At 42.6% G+C, this 20,331-nt stretch overlaps 1 protein-coding gene across 1 annotated transcript in view; it reads right to left on the reverse strand.

The window, feature by feature from the left end:
• Window positions 1-431: 431 nt before the first annotated feature.
• dtx3 (deltex E3 ubiquitin ligase 3) overlaps window positions 432-20,331 on the reverse strand; it is a 39,848-nt gene continuing 19,948 nt past the window's right edge. Inside the window, exons 3-5 of the mRNA XM_062971098.1 lie at window positions 12,903-13,636; window positions 6,125-6,342; window positions 432-2,544 (exon numbers count right to left, since the gene is read on the reverse strand). Coding sequence (XP_062827168.1) covers window positions 2,469-2,544; window positions 6,125-6,342; window positions 12,903-13,636 — 1,028 coding nt within the window. The 3' untranslated portion in view covers window positions 432-2,468. The remainder of the gene's footprint in view (window positions 2,545-6,124; window positions 6,343-12,902; window positions 13,637-20,331) is intronic.

The raw sequence follows: 20,331 nt of genomic DNA on the forward strand, positions 1-20,331 counted from the left end.
CAGTTTCTCAAATCGCTCCTGACACACAAAAAACTTACTTATTATGCTATCTTTCTGACACAAAATCTTAAAAAATATACTTTGAAAAGCTGGAATATATAGCAGTGTAAAAGGGGCCAGAAACATTGCGAAGTAGGTCTTCTAAGAGCTTGAGAAGGGAGAAAGTAGGTGGGCAGCGGGCCTTCTGACACCTGAGCAATGCTGGGTATAAACTCTAGTAGCAAAATAAAATCACAAGGATAGGCGGCAAGGATAGCGTTAAAACCAGCTATAGGCAAAAAAATTTGCATATCTGTTTGCAAGGTTGACACAAAAATCATCACCCAGTATCTCCTCTCACCTAGATCAAAATTAGAAACACAAACCATACAAGCATACTTGTCACACTTGCTTCAAAAAGAAAAGAAAGAAAAAACACAGGAGAACAAATGTCATATTTTCAGTTACTCTTTTGAAACAGCAAAGAAAGCCCCTTCATCCAAACTGTGCATCTGAGGGGAGCTCTCACAAGGCAAAGTGAGTATCAGAATTCATCTTTGCCAGAGGCAACACGCTTAACAGTTAGCCAAGAGACGTCCCCTTCCCCCAATCCCCCCAAACACTCAACAAACAAGGTAGGTGCCATGAGTCAGGAGCATACAGACCAGCCAAGGCCAGGCCCAGTTCCCAATGATACTCAGGATATTCCCTGTGCGACATGGCTGGAATAATTACACAATGGTCGATATGCCAGCACAGAAGGTATATACATGAGGCGTGGTCCATGGGATTGCCAACTGTCCTCAACCAGACATGTCAACTTGGTGGTCTAATGTCCACGAACAGAGTCAACGAGCTATTGCCCTCCAACTCGACCCGGAGGGATGGCAGTCCAATGTTTCTGGAAGAAAGTTCTGCTTGATTCCAATCCTGGAGATTAGCAACATAGTAGACAGGTGTACCGTCAGATGTCTGGGCACTTCAAGTGACCAACCAAGGTGTTGGGGGAGGAGTGAAGGTAGCAGAGAACAAGGTAAGAGGCCGTGTAATGGTCTCGGCGCCATCACATACTTTACTCTCTCTTTTCCATTCAATCACTGTGATTTCAAAGAAATCCATGGGACCACCCCAGTTTTCATCCAGGTTTAAGGCAAACCCTCAGTGCTGAGCATTCTGGGCCCAAATGACTACAATTTCACAAGTGTACTCAGCTGTCGCTTTATTCCATTTCGTACAGTCTAGTTCTCCAAGTGTTCAAAATTCTAGTAGCATGACTAAAGAAGCTAAAGGGCAAGAATAGGATGCAATGGAAATGCACCTGGAAATTTACCCCCACTTTGGCATCCCTTTGAGCAGAATAGGGGATGCAGGACAAAAGATACAGGGTGGGTATGAAGCAGCTTCACAATGGGGAGACCTAGTTTATAAAAACCCAATAGTGCTTCCTTTCGCTCACAAGAAATGTCCTGTTCACTTCTTTTTCACACGCACACACATCAACTGTTCACACTCATTTGTATATGCTCACTAAGGGGTGTGAACACAACGAAAGCACAGATAGGAAGGCTTCATTTTAATATTAAACAGAGCACCCAAATGAGAAAGAGAACCTCCTTCTCCTTCTTTATCTAACATCCATGTCTGTAGTCCTGCTCCAAGCCTTCTGCCAATCTCACAAGTCTTTTGCCTGGAGAGCATGGAGACTGGAGAGAAAGAGCGCAGGGAAGTAATGTTGGGAAGCTCTTGTCAACAGCACACTCTTCTTGAGGTAAATCAAAACAACTCCCATTTTCTCCGTTTTGAAACGTCAATGAGACAGAAATGCAAACAAGCAAATATAGCTTGTCTCTTCATGAACCTATTTCTGGGTCAAAGAGCCAATTATTACTATGCAGCTAATGAAATCCTGAACTTAAGTGATGTCAGATGAGATACCAGGGCAATTATTTTCAATTATGAATTACGGTATTCCTGCATATAGTTGTCCAGTACATAATAGAGAAGGATTCAACAAAGGACTCTCTCTGATATGCTTGTTTACTACACACAGGAAGTTGCCTGTTCTATTTCTTTTTGAACTTAAGAGGGCATCATTTGAAATAGTGATCCCATTCTACCAAATAGTCTGAGCTTATACAGTCCAGAACTCTACTGTCTCATTCTGTGCAGTGTGTAGGCTGGCTTGAACTTTTTCTTACTGGAACCAATTCAAAGGCAGGTGTTCAGTTGATTTTCATTCATTCAACTCTTTCTCGCTTGCACACACATTCATGCACACACAGACTTCCATAGACCTCTGCTCCCTTATTCTTCAGGTAACTGATTCAACTTGGAATGTTATCTCAATATGAATAACCAGGCTCTGTGCTCTGGATCAAGACCATATCATGAGACAGTTGGTTCCAATAGGTGAGAATGCTCCATCCACAACCGCTGGACTTGGGAGAAAGGACAAGCCATTCCTGGACATAGGGGAGCAGGGCATAAGATCAGTCATTGGTGATACCCTTGGCCCGTAGTTCTTCTTGCACCCGGGCAAGATATGTAGCATCAGGGTAGCCAAACCTGTGAACAAATGGAAATGAAATATCAAATGTAGAGGCGAACCATTTAGCTATGAAGTGAGTTTTACTACAAAAAGGGCTAGTGACCTTTCAAACAAGTTTCACACAATTCCAGGATTACTTGAAAGCCTAAAATGGATTGGGCTGCTGTGAGTTTTCCGGGCTGTATGGCCATGTTCCAGAAGAATTCTCTCCTAATGTTTTGTTCACATCTATGGCAGGCATTCTCAGACGTTGTGAAAACTCTAAAAGTGGGACAGTAAGTAAAGAAGAATACTCTGAAAGTAGGGGAATTCCAGGTATGAAACAACCAGGGCCAGCTAACACCTCCCAACAAAGGATTCCCCAGGCAGGAATTAGCCAGGCCTTGAAGCTGCAAGACTTTTCCATGCTAATCAAGGTGATTAATTACAACATTCACACTTGCCTCCAACAGACAAAAGAGTTCTTTTTCCCACCCTGGATCTTCCCCAGATGCCTAGTTTCTAACAGACCTCACAACCTCTGAGGATGCCTGCCATAGATGTGGGTGAAACGTCAGGAGAGAATGCTTCTGGAACATGGCCATACAGCCTGGAAAACTCACAGCAACCCAGTGATTCCGACCATAAAAGCTTTCAACAACACACTAAAATGGATTTCTTGAGAAGATCAATGGGCAAGTTTGCCTTAATAACAATGGGTTTGTCCCCTCAACATCCACTCGTTTTTTCATCTCTGTCCCTCAGTAATGTTCTGGGGTGTTTAAGAAAGGAAGAAATGCAAAAGCTCTGACCAACAACCTCATGAATCAAGCACACATCCAGAATGGGTTCCTCAGCAGAAAGGGTGATACAGGAACCATTTGCTGAGTTTATGTATGTATCTGTGTAATTTGATGCTCAGGCCACAAATTAACGGACTTGACATCATGAACAAGCCATTTCTGGACATATGGGAGCTCTGAACAAGATCAGTCATTGGTGGTACCATAAAGTTATGATTTATATAGTTATTATTTACATAACTTTAAAGAGGATAATGAGCTAGTTATAGATTTTCTATACCTTGGCACAATCATGAATCATGAGGAATGCTGATAACAGGTATAAGGATGCAAACTAACATGTGACCTTTCCTTCAATGTATTTAGAAAAGCCACACTTCCAGTATCACCATTAAGGAAAACCCCAGTTTTCCATCTATAACATGGATAAAAAGTCTCATATTCCAGAATAACTGAACTCTGTGTGTAGCAATATGGAACTTTAAATACAATAATACTTAACAAAATAAAACCACCATTTTATGCAGTACCACCTAATTCAGTCAGCTACTTTGCCTTTGAATCTGGTATTTTCATTGTCCTCTAGCCTTGGCAGGTCGGCCTGGCACTGTCAGATATTATAGCACTAGCTAACCTTGAACTTTTTAATATTTTTAAATTTTTTAGTGAACCTTCGTGAGCTCATTAAACTGAGGTTCATGTTTTTATGGCTGAAATTATTTTTATGCTTTTATGGTTATGTGAACCCCGGTGGCAAAGTGTGTTAAAGCACTGAGCTGCTGAACTTGCAGACCGAAAGGTCGTAGGTTCAAATCCCGGGAGCGGCGTGAGCGCCCGCTGTTAGCTCCAGCGTCTGCCAACCTAGCAGTTCGAAAACATGCCAATGTGAGTAGTTCAATAGGTACCGTAACGGCGCTTCATGCAGTCATGCCGGCCACATGACCTTGGAGGTGTCTACAGACAATGTCAGCTCTTCGGCTTAGAAATGGAGATGAGCACCAACCCGCAAAGTCAGACATGACTGGACTTAACGTCAGGGGAAACCTTTACCTTTTATAATTTTATTATGTAACTGTTCGTACGATTTTAGGTTTTATTTATAACTAGCTTGGGGACCCGGCAATGCTCGGGTCATTTGAGAATGGCATTGTCTTTTAATGTTATGTATTCTGTTTGGAGTAGGTGAACTACAATTCCCAGAATCGTGGCTGAATCCTCCCCAAACCCTGCCAGTATTATAAGTTGGCCATTTTGGGCGTGTGTACCAGGTGTGCTGCAGTACTCTCTGGGTGGGGGTGAACTACTGCAACTTCCAGATTCCCAGGGCAATTTTCCCGAAATATCTATCAGTACCCACAGCAGGCAATATTCAGTCTGTGTGCCAAGTTTGGTCTAAATTCGTCATTGGCTGGGTTTAGTGGTCTGGGTTTAGTGGATGGAGGTGAACTACAACTCCCAAAATCAAGGCCCCTTCCCACAAATACTTGCAGTATGTTCAGTAGGTCATGAGGCTTCTCTGTGTGAAGTGTGGTCCTAGTGCATTGTCCAATATGTTGTATTGGTTATGGGGGCTCGGTGTGCCAAGTGTGATGCTCATTCATTGCTAGTGAACTATAAATCCCAGTACCTACTACTCCTCAACTTCCAGTCCAGTTCCCCTCCAAACCCACCAGTATTCAAATCTGGACATATTGGGTCTACATGGCAAGTTTGGCCGAGAGCCATCATTGTTTGGGTGTAGGTGAACTACAACTCCTCTATATTCCCCAGTAGGAGTGACAGTGCTCTGACTTGATGCAGGGTGAACTACAACTTCCACCATGTGGAGTCAATCCCTAAACTCCTCCAGTAAGTTTAGTTGCAGCTCAGGTCTGCTCTGTTTGTTATGCAGAGATTGGAAAGGGAAGGGCAGTGGGCGGGGCCATGCAAATTCCACAGGAATGGAGAACCCTGGGATGCCTGCCTGTGGTGGAAGAAAAAGCAAAATCTAGGATGAAATGGTCCCCAAACGAAAGCATTATTTGGGTGGTGGGCCCTAGTGTTTGGGAAGGACACTGGCAGGGGCTGGGCTGCACGTTCATGGCGCTCGCTGTAACCGCAATGTCAGTGCAAAGGGGTGACTTGCTGGATTCTTAACCCTGGGAACTATAGCCTGTTTGTGGAGGCCGGAGGCTGTCTGTGAGCAGACATCCGTGCCACATACACACATACGGGTTTTAGCTTTTATTATGGATTTAGATTAGATTTGATTTAGATTTAGATTTGATTTAGATTTAGATAGATTAGATTAGATTGGTTATTTGATGGAGATTGGTGTTAGGATTGGATGTTAATTGTATCCTTGTCTGCTTTTGCGGTAAGGCATTGAATGCTTGTTTCTATGTGTTTTTTTAGTGGATTGTAATCTGCCCTGAGTCCCCTTGGGGAGATAGGGTGGAATATACAAAAAGAAGATGATGATTATTATATCACAAAAAAGGAGCAGAGTTATAACTCAATGGACTCTCAGACCAAAGTGGAGCACCAGCTTATTCCCAGAAAGTGAGGCCCACCAAATTTCTGGAATACAATTCTAATCAAATTTAAGTCTAGTTGATGGTGAGGAATGATAGGAACCACAGTCCAACAACATCAAGCGGACCAGGCACATCCCCATTCCTCTGAATAGCATGTTGCTGGATTTTCTAGGATCCTGTTTAACACCAGGAATTACTTACTACATCCTTAGTGAGCTCTGCACTTAACCACACCATGTGTAGACCCCAACTTCAACCCTCCCCACCTCCCCCCCCCCAACTATACAGTCAGTCCTTACAGCTGTGGCCCGCCTGTGCAGTTGGTTTTGTGGTGGATGTCGTTCCAGGTGATGACATTGGCTCGTCCTGTGGTCATGGAAGTGCCGATGGTGAAGGTGAGGCGTTGGTCAAAGGCCTTGCGAAAAAGAGCCAGCACCTTGTTGCCTTCAGGGCAGTCGGGTAGGTAGGCCACACGGGTGGTACCTGGGTAGCGGACGCCGGGATTGGGATGCTCCACCTGCAAAAGAGGATCAGGGAATGGCAGGAAGAATACATCATTAATCCTCCCAGAGGTAAGTGGGTTAGAAAATAGCTGAGGCTGTAAAAACAGACACAGTGGAAAGTGAAACGCCTTCCTTAATTTAGGATTCTCCTGCCTCCCCTAGGGTAGCCCTATTGAATTAAGTATCTTCTAGATCTGTTGAAATAACTCCCATCATACCTCAGCAAGTATAAGACAACATCTCCAAAGGGCACCAGTTTAAGGCTGGCTACACTAAGAACATTCAATCTTTCCCCAAAAATGTTATTCTTATAAGCTTTCATTTATGTCTCAACTTTTAACTTAAAACTGGGACAAGGCAGGATTTTTGCGAATGCCGAAAACACCGGAGGAAAGAAAGTGAAACACACCTTAGAACTATTTTATTGGAAGAAGAGTGAAGAAAGAGAAAGAACTGAAATGTCAAAAATTACTTGGTTTCAAAGCTTTGTCATGATGATAACGTGAGGGGGTGGATTAGTGGAAACCAAAAGGTAATAAAGTAGGGCGGGATTAACAAAGAACATTACTATTTGACATATTTAGGAAGTGCAGTGATACACATTTTCGTTCTGGAAAGATCATCAAAATAGCTCATCTGGTTCTTTCAATATTATCCCCCTACTTCAAACTGATTCTGTAAGAAATGGGTTTTAAATAAATATTTATTGTAGAAAACCCACCCTGACTTATTTTATTATGTTCTATCAAGTTTTTTATTGAGTCAGAAGTGACTTGAGAACATGCTGCAAGTTGCTTCTGGTGTGAGAGAACTGGCCGTATACAGAGATGTTGCCCAGGGAACGCCCGGATGTATTACCTGGGAGGCTTCTCTCACATCCCCACAAGCTAGAGCTGACAGACAGGAGCTCACCACATCTTGTGGATTCGAACCGGCAACCTTCAGGTCAGCAACCCAATCTTCAGCTTAGCAGTTCAGCCGGCACAAGGGTTTAACCCATTGCGCCACCACGGCAATGTGAACATATTTGCTCTAGAAGCAAACACCACACCTTGTTTCGCCATATGATTCAAATCAGTCATCGATATACTGGGAACAAGGCTTGTGGGACTATTGCTTTCATATATTCATTTATTTTACTAGGAGCCTAAGATACACCAACAGGACCTCTTAGAATTCAACCTATCTACTGGTCCCAACTGCAAAACAACATGACATTAAAGAGTTTCTAGATGCAGCCATAACCAATCCCATGGAGCTGCCCCCTCCCCAACCAACTTTAAAATAGAATACAGTAAGTAGTAAAATGTGTTTTCAGATCAGTTTTGAGTCCCTGTTTCTCTTCCCTTTATGGCTTCTCCTGGAAAGCAATACCACAGCATTTTCAGAGCCTAATCTACACTTGGCTTACTGAGGACCCATCTGTTCCTACTGGCAATCCCCACCCAATTATCTCTTCCCCTCCCCATTGCTTCTTTCCAGTTTCTTCATTAAGACTGTCACAAAGGAGACTGTTATACAGAATGGAAATCTCTCAAAGGCAATGGGTCAACTGGACACTGCGTGACACTTACTCCAATGCGTGCCCAGTAAGGTGCCTCCTCTGCTACACAAATTTCCTAACAGATAATACCTTCATCTGCCTACCTTTTAACAGGAATCATAGAATCATAGAATTGTAGAATAGTAGAATTGGAAGAGACCTCATGGGCCATCCAGTCCAACCCCCCGCTAAGAAGCAGGAAATCGCACTCAAAGCACCCCCGACAGATGGCCATCCAGCCTCTGCTTAAAAGCCTCCAAAGAAGGAGCCTCCACCACAGTCCGGGGAAGAAAGTTCCACTGGTGAACAGCTCTCACAGCGAGGAAGTTCTTCCTGATGTTCAGGTGGAATCTCATTTCCTGTAGTTTGAAGCCATTGTTCCGTGTCCTAGTCTGCAGGGCAGCAGAAAATAAGCTTGCTCCCTCCTCCCTATGACTTCCCCTCACATATTTATACATGGCTCAGCCTTCTTTTCTGCAGGCTAAACATGCCCAGCTCTTTAAGCCGCTCCTCATAGGGCTTGTTCTCCAGACCCTTAATCATTTTAGTCGCCCTCCTCTGGATGCTTTTTATTATAGAATCATAGAAGAAAACACCACCACCATCACCACCAACTCTTACCCACCTCTACTTTTGGTTACAGCAAATTTATCAAATAGAATAAAATACCCTCAATAGAATATATGCCACCTTTACATGTTTTCTTTCAGATTTCATTATCTGCTTTGGGTTCCTGTTCCTAAGCATCATCCACACTTTTACATGCAAAGCTCACAAACCTACACAAACTTAATAAGCCTTAATAAACACAGTGGGATCTATTTCTAGTCAACCTTATGATAGTTACATTTCTTCCACTGAAATCAGTTGGAGAACAAAGTGGTAAGAATGTGTTGTCGAAGGCTTTCATGCCCGAAATCACTGGGTTGCTGTGAGTTTTCCAGGCTGTATGGCCATGTTCCAGAAACATTCTCTCCTGACATTTCACCCACATCTAAGGCCATAGATGTGGGTGAAATGTCAGGAAAGAAAGCTTCTGGAACATGACCATACAGCCTGGAAACCTCACAGCAACCCAAAGTGGAAAGAGTTCGGGTGTATCATGCCATCCCTTTTATACACAATATATGCCTCTTGAAAGCCAATAATTAAACAGGGATATATAAAATGTATCAGCTGCAAAGCAAATACTCAGTATGTAGGAAACCCCAAATTCATGCACACTCAATTGACACATACACTGGCCATGATTTGTTCCCCCTCTATTATTTATCCTCATACCACCTAACTCTCCAGAGCAGATTTTCAGAGTGCTCGAAATAGCTGTAGTCCTAGATACCCTACAAGTCCAATGGAAATGCTTCTTTTCTAAGTGGGAGAAAGGTTCCAAACCATTCTTAGAATGAGAAAGAGGCAATCATTTCGAAGGTTAAAAAAATATAAAAAGGAAAGGAAAAGGAGAAGGGATCCACAGAGCTACACATTGAGGACCCTAACAAACTACACTGCAGCTACAATGACAACATCATTTGGAAACCTGGGATGTACACTTTAGGGAAGGACATTTAGAATCCTCAACCAAGGAGGTCTTATGCGAAACTTACAAATTCCAGAATTCCACAGACTGTTTCCATGGCAGTTAAAGTAGAACACTTGATAACACTATAATAGTGTAAGATGAAAGGCTTGAGTTTCATGAAGAGCTTGACTAGGCACCTGACAAAACTAGGCAGCTTTCAAAAAGCAATTGTGTGTATAGTGTAGGGGCTGTCATTGTTGTTTTTATTATGCTACCGACCCTATCTGGAACCTATTTACATCCCGTCTTTCTTTCAAAGAGCTTAACACATATCCTAGCAGTAAAAACACAACAATAACTAAGTAAGCAATCTGTTGACTTTGCAGGAAACCCAGTATCTGCTGCCTGAAACGGTAGCCTCACTCTGTGTAATGGTAGTACCTAAGGGTGTGCACAATTCTGCTTTGCAATATGGGATTCTGGGAAATTCAGCAATCTGGCTGCCGGATTGCCAAAAACAAGCTGGGCAGGGGGCGGCTGAAGGCTCAGTTGGAACAGACCACATGGCACTGAATCTTTCGGATACATTCAGGAGATTCGGCTGCGCCGTGATTGGTGAGAGCAGCTGTGTGGGGCTTTTTCCCCTGTTAGCCTTGCCTTGTCCTTTAAAACCAGGACAGTAAATAAAGAAGAACACTCAAAAACAGGGGAATTCCAGACAGGAAGCCATCAGGGCCAGCTAACACAAAGAATTCCCCCAGGCAAGAAGCAGCCAGGCTTTGAAGCTGCAAGACCATTCAATGCTAATCAAGGTGGCCAACTGCAACATTCACACTTGCCTCAAACAGACAATAGTTCTTTCTCCCACTCAGTTGCTGTGGAAAAATTCCAAGGGATACCTCTTTTAGTTTTTTGAAAAGACAACTTATTAGTAAAACTTTTTAAAAATTCCTAAAAATCAGTGGATGACCCAAATGTTTTAAAACTTGGGGGGGGGGGAGCTGCAGTTGTAAATGTGTCCGCTAAGTGTGGCCATTTTAGTCCCGACAGCCATAAAAATGACAGAAAGAGGAGTCTCGCCAGTTTCCCCATTGTTGCAGATGGGTCAGATCTTCTATGAACATAGACAGAACTTCTGGCGGCTGAATCACAGAATGGTATTTTTCCCCTCCCGATTTCAGGAGTAAACAGTAAACGAAAACAAAAACCGGGAAGGGGGGGTAGCCAAAAACTGCACTTTTTTGCCATCTTGCACACCTGTAGTAGCATTAGCTCTGATGCCCCAGCCCAACAAAGACAGTTATGCCTCAGTTTCTCGTAATATTAGAATTTGATACTAGCAGTTACAGCAGTGGTTCTCAACCTATGTATCCCCAGGTGTTTTGGCCTACAACACCCAGAAATCTCAGCCAGTTTACCAGCTGTCAGGATTTCTGGGAGTTGAAGGCCAAAACATCTGGGGACCCAGAGGTTGAGAACCCCTGAGTTACAGGATTGAAGTGTAGAGAAATAAAATAGTTGCACTTACAAATCCCACTGTGCTGGACCGACTCTTAAGTTCCATCTATGTGTCATATGACTCTGGGCACAGTAGGCAGATGCATGTCGCCACCCAACCACAAGCATCTTTTGCAACTCATGATTGTACTTCTCTCTCAAACCCTCATAACAACAGTTATCATCCTGGTGCTCTCCAGATACTTCAAACTACATAATTCCCACAGGATCTGGCTATTGACTATACTGATGGGGTTAATAAGAGCTAACAACATAAATGTTCAATTGTTTACCCTTGCAGTATTAAGAAAAGAAGCTAACTACAATAAGAAACACTGGCTTCTAATGCGATGCTTTGTTTCAAAAATACTATTGGCTTCCCTGAGGAATTTTTCTGAGAAAATCTGGCAAATTTAGAAAATAAAGAATTGAAGTCAGCTGTAGTCTAATACTTTGCAATCCAGAAAAAAAAGGAAAATGGCAGGGGTGGGGAGGAGGAATCATAGTGCCCTCCTTGTGGGATTTTGGGTAGCAACCCTAATTAACTTTCTCCCAAGAAAAATTCTGAAGAATATTTGTTTTGTTCCCAAATGATATTCAATACTCCCTTTGGGCAATTTTGACAGAGTCCATACTCCCAAAGATTAGGGCTGCCAGAGTGAAAACTGGAGAAGGTTCCTGTATCTTTACTGATTGGGTAGACAAGGGAATTTCAGTTAGATGTGCAACCAGGTAACAAGCAACATCTACTGAAATTACTGGAGTATGCATGTTACCTAGTATGCATGCTGCCTATGTCAGTTTTGCCTGGATATTCAGGTGACATGTTTGCATGCTATCCGTTTTATTTGGTGCATGGATTTTTTGGTGCATATACATTGCATGTGAATGATTTATCATGTAGATATGCCCTCTGGTATGTGCTGTAAGCACATTGCTTGACTTGTATGAACATTTCAACTTTTTTGTGAGTGTGTCAGGAGCGACTTGAGAAACTACAAGTCGCTTCTGGTGTGAGAGAATTGGCTGTCTGCAAGGACATTGCCCAGGGGATGCCTGGATGTTTGATGTTTTTATCATCCTTTTGGTAGGCTTCTCTCATGTCCTCGCATGGGAGCTGGAGCTGACAGAGGGAGCTCACTGGCTCTCCCTGGATTTGAACCGCCAATCTGTCAGTCAGCAGTCAATAATGTTTCAACTGAGCAGAGCTAGTTTACTTTTTATGAAATGTATAACTTGTTATACTTGGGGGGGGGGGGGGTGCAGTATTTGGTATCTGGAGTCAGATTTTATTTCTGATTTTTTACCTATATTTTTAAAAGTTTTATTTTTCCTCACCAACCTACCTTCTGAAAAATGGAAGGAATGCTTTTGTCTGGTAGCATATTTCATGATAATCATTTTCTGAACAAGAACCTCCCTTCCTTCCTGCCGGCAAGGTGGGCATTTTGAGACAATCTCAATGACACTCTCTAAACTACAAATGTGTTAATCACTTGGGAATGAACCTGAATATTGGGAAGACCTTCTTGACAGTGCAACTCACTGCCTTGCAGGGTGTTGGTAGCTCCTTCTCTGGAGGCTTTTAAACAGAGACTAAAAAGGAGCCGTGATGGTGCAATGGGTTAAACCCTTGTGCCAGCTGGACTCCTAATCTGAAGGTTGGGTTGCTGACCTGAAGGTTGCCAGTTCAAATCCGCAAGACGGGATGAGCTCCCGTCTGTCAGCTCTAGCTTGTGGGGACATGAGAGAAGCCTCCCAGCTAACACATTTGGGCAACGTCTCTGTAGACAGCCAATTACCTCACACCAGAAGTGACTTGCAGTATGTTCTCAAGTTGCTTCTGAAACGATTAAAATAAAAAATAGAGGCTGGATAGCCATCTGCTGAGGGTGCTTTGTGCTTTTCCTGCACGGCAAGAGATTGGACTAGATGGCCCATGCAGTCTCTTCCAATTCTATGATTCTATGAATCCTGGGTTAGACATAAAGACAAAGAATATGAAGCCAACTTACCCCTTGTATGCCAGGTGGGAAGACGTACTGGATGATGATGGTGCCGTACTTCTCATAACCAGGGAGCAGCACACTTGAGTCCTTGGAGACCAGCATGCGCCCATTCTCTGGCTGGTTGCCCACCAGCTGCCCATAGAAACGGCCGCACATTGGACAAGCTTTCTTGACCTGCAAGGCCCGGGTGATACAGTCCTCGCAGAAGGAGTGCTTGCACTTCTCCAGAGTCTTAATGTTCTGGATCTCCCCCAAGCAGATGGGGCATTGGCTGTCCTGCTCCTCTTCCCCGCCCCGTGAGCAGCCAGCGACCCCTCCGCTCCCACTGACCACCCTGGGCCCAGAGGTCTGCTGCCCTCTGGATATCAAGCCAGTCCCTCGGCGATGGAGCTCGACTGGCCCATGCTCCCTGTTCTTCTCCATTAAGGCCATGCAGCCCATCAGCTCGCTCTGGCGCTGGGCCTTCTTCAGCTCCTTCTCAGTCTCCTTCAGCAGAGCCTTGAGGGCCTTGCGGGCCAGGTAGAGGCCATTGCTGGGCCCATGGGCAGGCATGGTGATCTGGAGCACGTAGATCTCCGAGGTTTCGCCATCGATCAAGATGCTCACCTTGTTTTCCTCTTTCAGCTTGACCAGCTTGGCGGGGCTTTCCTTGGTTAGAAAGTCCCAGACGTGCTTATTTACCGTGAGCCTATTTTTGGTGGTGCCTCCACAAGCGGCCATCCTGGATAAGACAAATGATACTGGAAAGAAGGAGGAGGAAGAAAAGAGACGAAAGAGAAAGATTGAGAGGCAGAGAAAGGGGGGCAGTCGTCAAAGTAGCTCCTGGCAGGATTATAGACAACCACATAAACAGCCAGCCACCCACATTCAGCCCATCCGAAGTGCAAAGCTGGCCAGGCATCAAATTTTTTATTGGTCTCCTTTGGGAGAGAAAAAAACTTGCTGAGCAAAACGTATACCACAAAACCCATTAAGACACTCTCAGATATTCAAAATTCCTAACTCTTTGTTCAGATTCAGTGCATCCATACCACATAATCCCATGCTAATACAACACCCTGTCAAACTAACAGGATAGCTGAATAATCAGCAAGTGAGGGGAGTTAGCTGCTTGGATATTAGGGACATGGCTAAGCTTTCTGATTGCAAAGGCTTAGAGGAGAACAGTGTGGTTCCAATCTAAATAAGATCTTAGCTAGTTTTCCTTGGGGTTAAAGATATGCCCTAAGGCATGAAAAGTTTTAAAAATGTAAATAACAGGCCTGGGAGAAGAGGACAGGTTTTACCCACAGATTTAATTATAAGTAGAATTTACTTTAATCTCAAAAAGTCGAATGCAAGCTTGTGGATTGGACTACTTTGTGAGGTCAGTCTATATTTGTATACATTCTTCCTCCCTCTTAGTTTCTCTCTTTTGCTCTTACACATACATTCTTGCATGGTGGATGCACAGTAAACACAGGACGTTACTTCACATGGGCTTGGGAAAGTCCCAGAGTTTCCCAGCAAGGATGGTGAGCACTTTCCACACTGTGGTTGCAGATCAGACAACTAACCATCCAGTTTACTATTACGTCGGTCAACACACATCTTTTTTTCCTCAAATGTTGGTCCCATTTCTGGATATATTTAACCTATTGATTTCAAATGTGACACCGTTTCCCCCATCAGTTCTAGTTTTTGAGAAACGGAACTTATTACATCTTCCAGTCACCATCAGCTCACCCACAAAAACATGATAAAAATATCTGAGAAACTAGAGCGGATGCGGTCTATTGAGTGAAATTTTCTGAATCAGTGCCCCAGATAACCCCAGGAACATGTTTTAAAAACCAGTACACAAATAAAAGTTTTGTTGTTGTTTTTGGGCTGTGCTATCAGCTCACTCCTTCAGAGGTCTCTCTGCTACCATATTCTTTTTACTAATGGTGGAAAATCACTTGGGACCTCATGAACGCAAAGCATGTCCTGTACTACTAAGGTATAGGCCCTCCCAATACAATGGACCCTACCCATGGCATTGCCAATATGCCAACTTTTCCTACGCTGCAACTACTCTACAGATCAGGGTGAGCAACTCTAGATTTCCAAATGTTGTGGAACTATAGTTAACAGTGGAATTGCCATGCGTCCCCTCATTTTAGATCAGTGGTTCTCAACCTGTGGGTCCCCAGATGTTTTCACCTTCAACTCCCGGAAATTCTAACAGCTGGTAAACTGGCTGGGATTTCTGGGAGTTGTAGACCAAAACACCTGGAGATCCACAGGTTGAGAACCACTGTTCTGGATTGGGCTGCTAGATTTAGGGCTGTATGGCCATGTTCTAGAAGCATTCTCTCCTGATGTTTCACCCACATCTATGGCAGGCATCGTCAGAGGTTGTGAAGTTTGTTGGAAACTAGATAAGTGGGGTTTATAGATCTGTGGAAGGGCAGAAGAAAGAACTCTTGTCTGTTCGAGGCAAATATAAATGTTGTGATTGATCACCTTGATTAGCATTGAATAGCCTTGCAGCTTCAAAGCTTGGTTGCTTCCTGCCTGGGGGAATCCTTTGTTGGGAGGTGATTAGCTGGCCCTGATTGTTTATTGTCTGGAATTCCCCTGTTTTTGAGTGTTGTTCTTTATTTACTGTCCTGATTTTAGAGGGTTTTTTAAATACTGGTAGCCAGATTTTTGTTCATTTTCATTGTTTCCTCCTTTCTATTGAAACTGTCCAAATGCTTGTGGATTTCAGTGGCTTCTCTGTGTAGTCCGAAATGGTGGTTGTTAGAATGGTTCTGCATTTTTGTGTTCTCAAATAATATCCTGTGTCCAGGGTGGTTAATCAAGTGTTTTGCTAGATTATCAGTAGAGAATCAATAAGTCAATTAAATATTTTAAAGCAGTACCAACTGCAAAAGGGATTGCGTGATGATCTCACTTACCCGCACCATTATGACAGGACAAAATATGGTTTTAATATTGCAACTATAAAAGACTGTTAAAACACATATGCATTGGATGTGGCTTTACATACATGCAGGTCTTCAGCAAAGAGAAGGTCTTTCAAAATAAGCGTAAGCACAGTGCTGTGCACTACAAGGCTCTCTTTCTGAGCCAATGGGCTCAAGATGGAGGATCCTTAAGGGAGACTTGGCAATCCTAAACAGAATGTTACAGGGTAATCAGAACCCAGCAGCAACCCAGAAGGAATAAAGGATTACTTAAAAAGCAGAATTCAAAGCCTTTGGAGAGGCATAGTCGAAGAGAGGCATCCACAGAGATTTGTAGAGGGAAGACTAATTGGGTGGAATGACTAAGAGACACACATAACATAACCAAGAGCCAATCCCTATCCCAAGAAGATTTATTCAGAAGCAAATTGCAGAGAATTCAGTGCAATCTGTCTCCTTATTAAGTGTTTCACAGATTCCAGATTTTGGAAAGACGCTAATTGGAAGTGCACCTGGAATAAGTTTATTTTAAAAGTGCACAGCTAAATGACTCAGTGCCGCCAAGACTTTTCATTTTTAGATCATGTTTTATTGTCCTGTTTTGGAAAGAGCACTTGAGTCACACAAGAATCTTCACTGCTTGAGTCAATTCTTCACAGCCTGGCTACCTCACAACACCATACTGTGCCCTGCGATTTTGAGCATTACACAACCAAGATGGATCAGGTTTTATTTTGGTTCAACCATACTGATATAACCAAACACAAACAGAATAACTGCAACATTAGATTCACTTGTAGCTAAATGTAGGTAGGCATCAAGGTATATCTAGGCATGGAGCCTTGACGCTGCTGAAATAAGATCAATGTGGCCAGGGTTGAATTATAGCAGTGGTTCCCAAACTTTTTTTGACCAGAGACCACTTTGACTAGGGGCCACTCTTCAACATTAGTACCAAAATAGTTATGAATCTGTTTTTGGTCGACTTTAGATTCAGTTTGGTTATTTGGGGTGCCGATTCAGAAAACTACATTGAATAGACCACATCATCTCTAGTGTCTGATACAGAACATATGCCATCCAGCAGTCACCATCTGCCTGCCCACAGAAAACCATATTTAATAAGCCTCGGCACTATAAGAGGGTTTTGTGAGACCAGTCACTCTAGTTGCAATGGTGTCGTCCCGGTGAGGCCACGGACCATATTTTAGTTCTTGCGGACCACTGGTGGTCCACAGGTTGGGAACCACTGCATTACAATATGGGTATTCCTCAAGAAGATAAATTCTTAAAGAAGTACTTCATTGGCACAAAATTTTCATTTCAAGCACAAAAAGTAAAAAAAAAAAAAAGTGGATTACCCAATGTAGCCAAAGCTAGCCAATTTGAGATGAAACTAGATGGACCTTGCCAGCTATTCCTTTTCAGTCTGCATTGGATGCTATTTGCCCAGGGATCCCAATATCTTCCTGGCCAACAGGAATGCTTGCTACCAGTTCTCTCATACACTGAATGGCTGTATTTTATTATGTTATATTTACAGTGTTGTACATACCACTTTGGGATTTGTACAAATGAAAAACGGTATAGAGATATTTCAAATAAATGCCTGCTATCTTAAGAAAATATAAAAACACTTGGAGGATTTGAAGATTAATAAAATATTAAGGAAGGTAGAGGATAGAAATGAGGATTTTTTAAATATACGTATAGCATGAAAACAGGATAGTTTTGCATTGAATATGTCTTTAGGTTGGAAGGCAGGAAATGAATATAATTTTTTTTAAAATCTTAGAAAACAAATTTTAAAATATCACCTTCCATATACAGTCTTATACATGCAGCACATTATATAATATGAATCTTATAAAAATAATGGTAATGGTTTTCCCCCAACATTAAGTCTAGTCGTGTCCGACTTTGAGGGTTGGTGCTCATTTTTTAAAATTTGTACTTGGGCTGGGCCCTGTATTAGCCGCCCTGAGTCCCTGCGGGGAGATGGTGGCGGGATAGGAAAATATAGTAGTAGTAGTAGTAGTAGTTGTTGTTGTTGTTGTTATTATTATTATTATTATTATTATTATTATTATTATTATTATTTCCATTTTAAAGCTGGAAAGCTGGCGTTGTCCGTAAACAGCTCCAAGGTCATGTGGCTGGCATAACTGCATGGAGTGCCATTACCTTCCCGCTGGAGCGGTACCTACTGATCTACTCACATTTGCATGTTTTCGAACTGCTAGGTTGGCAAAAGATGGGGCTAACAACGGAAGCTCACCCCACTCCCCAGGTTTGAATTACCAACCTTTCAATCAGCCAGTTCAGCAGCTCAGGAGTTTAACCCGCTGTGTCACTTGGAATAAAAAATATTAAAAACAATTGCAGGCAGTCCCCACGTTACGAACAAGATGGGTTCTGTAGGTGTGTTCTTAAGTTGAATTTGTAAGTAAGTCGGAACATGCACATTTTTAAGTGTAACTCCGTGTGTGTGTGTGTGTGTGTGTTTTCGGATATCATACAGAAGGGCCAACACCTCTGTGTGTTTGTTTTGCAGTCTGTGCCCCTGTTCAGAAGATTTCACCTCACTTTCTGTCCCCATAATCATTGGATTTTGAACCAATTGTCTTATGGCAACAAGGATTGGTGATAAAGCTTCAGTGGAGACCCCTTTTCACCATGATAATTCTTTCAGGAGACAATTTCCCTTCCTAGGAGTAGATTTCCTCTCTTGTCTCATCCCCATTCTTAACTATGAGTCATATGCAAGTTGGATGTCTGTAGTTCGAGGGACTCTCTGTAAGTGCCCACACCTGAAAGTCTAACCCACAAACAGATATGTCCACTAACTCCTTGACAACCACTCTCTCATTCCGAATACAATCTTTTGCACATTTACTTGAAAGCCCCCATTGTGTCCAATGGAGCTTAGTCACAGGTAAGTGTACACTGAACGGCAGCTTCGGTGTCCATTTCCTCATCCACAATGAGGGTAGGCAGAGAGAATCAATGAGCTATTACAAAGAATTGCTTTCAGGAAGAAAGAATATAAGTGTACATGATTTCTGATAGACTTCGTAGTCAAGACCCAATGATGTATTTCCACATTCAGTACCTTTAGGCATTAATGTACATTAAGAGTATGCTAGCAATGTAGATAATGGGCTAGTATAATACTCTTTAAAGCTGTTTGATGCAGGAGACTGGATTTTTCCTGAATTATGCCAGGGACTTGAACTTTTTAGAGAGTCGCAGCCAATGACTTAGGGGCAACTCCACCCAGGGACTACCACTTTTAAGTAGCATTAGGTTAGTATATTCTAACAAGAACTTATTGCACCTTTGGTACCATTGCCATAGAGCTGTAAATTTCTTACAGTGTCTGCAATTTGCTATCACCCTCTTTAGTCCAATCGGGAACAGCAGACAAAGTCTTTGGGCTGAGTAGGCCTTACATTAAAAAGAAAAAAAGAATCAACAGATTTAATTTTATGATGCCAATAGTTGTTACAGTTTCCTGGATCTTGACTTCCATGTAAGTCTCTATTCAAATCAGCATTAACATACTGTGTGACAGCCAAACATCATAGGCAGGCAGGCAAGCTAAAACAGGAGACCCTAAAATTAAAAACTGTTTCCAAACAAGTAAACACTAAACAGATGTATAAGCTCTGTGCTTCCTGCCATTTTGGGCACTTGAGGTGGAATGGCCATTTTTAATACGAATTTACTGTAGCCTCATGAGGCTTCTTCAGTAAGCCCTATTAAAAATGGGTACCACCGAGTTATTTATTTATTCCCAATATTTATATCCCGCCCTTCTTACCCGAAGGGACTCAGGGCAGCTTACGACGCTGGCACAATTAGGTGCCTATACAAAATCAATCAACAATACATAAAATCAGTTAAAAACTATTAAATACAATATAAAATTACAGTATATAAATTTAATGCTCAGATCCGTTCGTCCAAAAACCTCATGCTTTATCCATAAGTCAGTCCATATCATCTTTATCGTTTATCCACTTCAAGTGCCCAAAATGGTAGGGAGCACAAAGCTTTTCCAGCATTGAACCATAGGTAAACAGACACAGGATTTTTGGGATCAATTTCCTGTCAAAACTGTTTCAATGTATACACAAGTATGAAAGATAATAATGAATAGGCTATGATTTAGAGCCAAGGGATTCCTTTTGGCTATGGCAAGCTTCACCAACACAACAGATGGGGATATCATGCAGTCTCCCAGATGTTATTCAGTTTCACATATAGATGAATGGACAAGGCTGTTAACACTTGAAATCCAACATCTCAGGGAGTCACACAATTTTCACCCTCCAATAGGGCTTGGGTAATATGAATAGCCAGAATTCAACTGCTATGCCACTTAGGAGATGTGTCCACTTTTCAGAAGTCAAGAGATGCCACTCAACTGCTATGCCGCTCAGGAGATGTGCCACTTTTCAATCATTATCCAAGGTCCTACTTAGGGCAGCCCAGAAAGA

The sequence above is a fragment of the Anolis carolinensis genome, chromosome 2, assembly GCF_035594765.1.
Source record: "Anolis carolinensis isolate JA03-04 chromosome 2, rAnoCar3.1.pri, whole genome shotgun sequence".
NCBI lineage: Eukaryota > Metazoa > Chordata > Lepidosauria > Squamata > Dactyloidae > Anolis > Anolis carolinensis.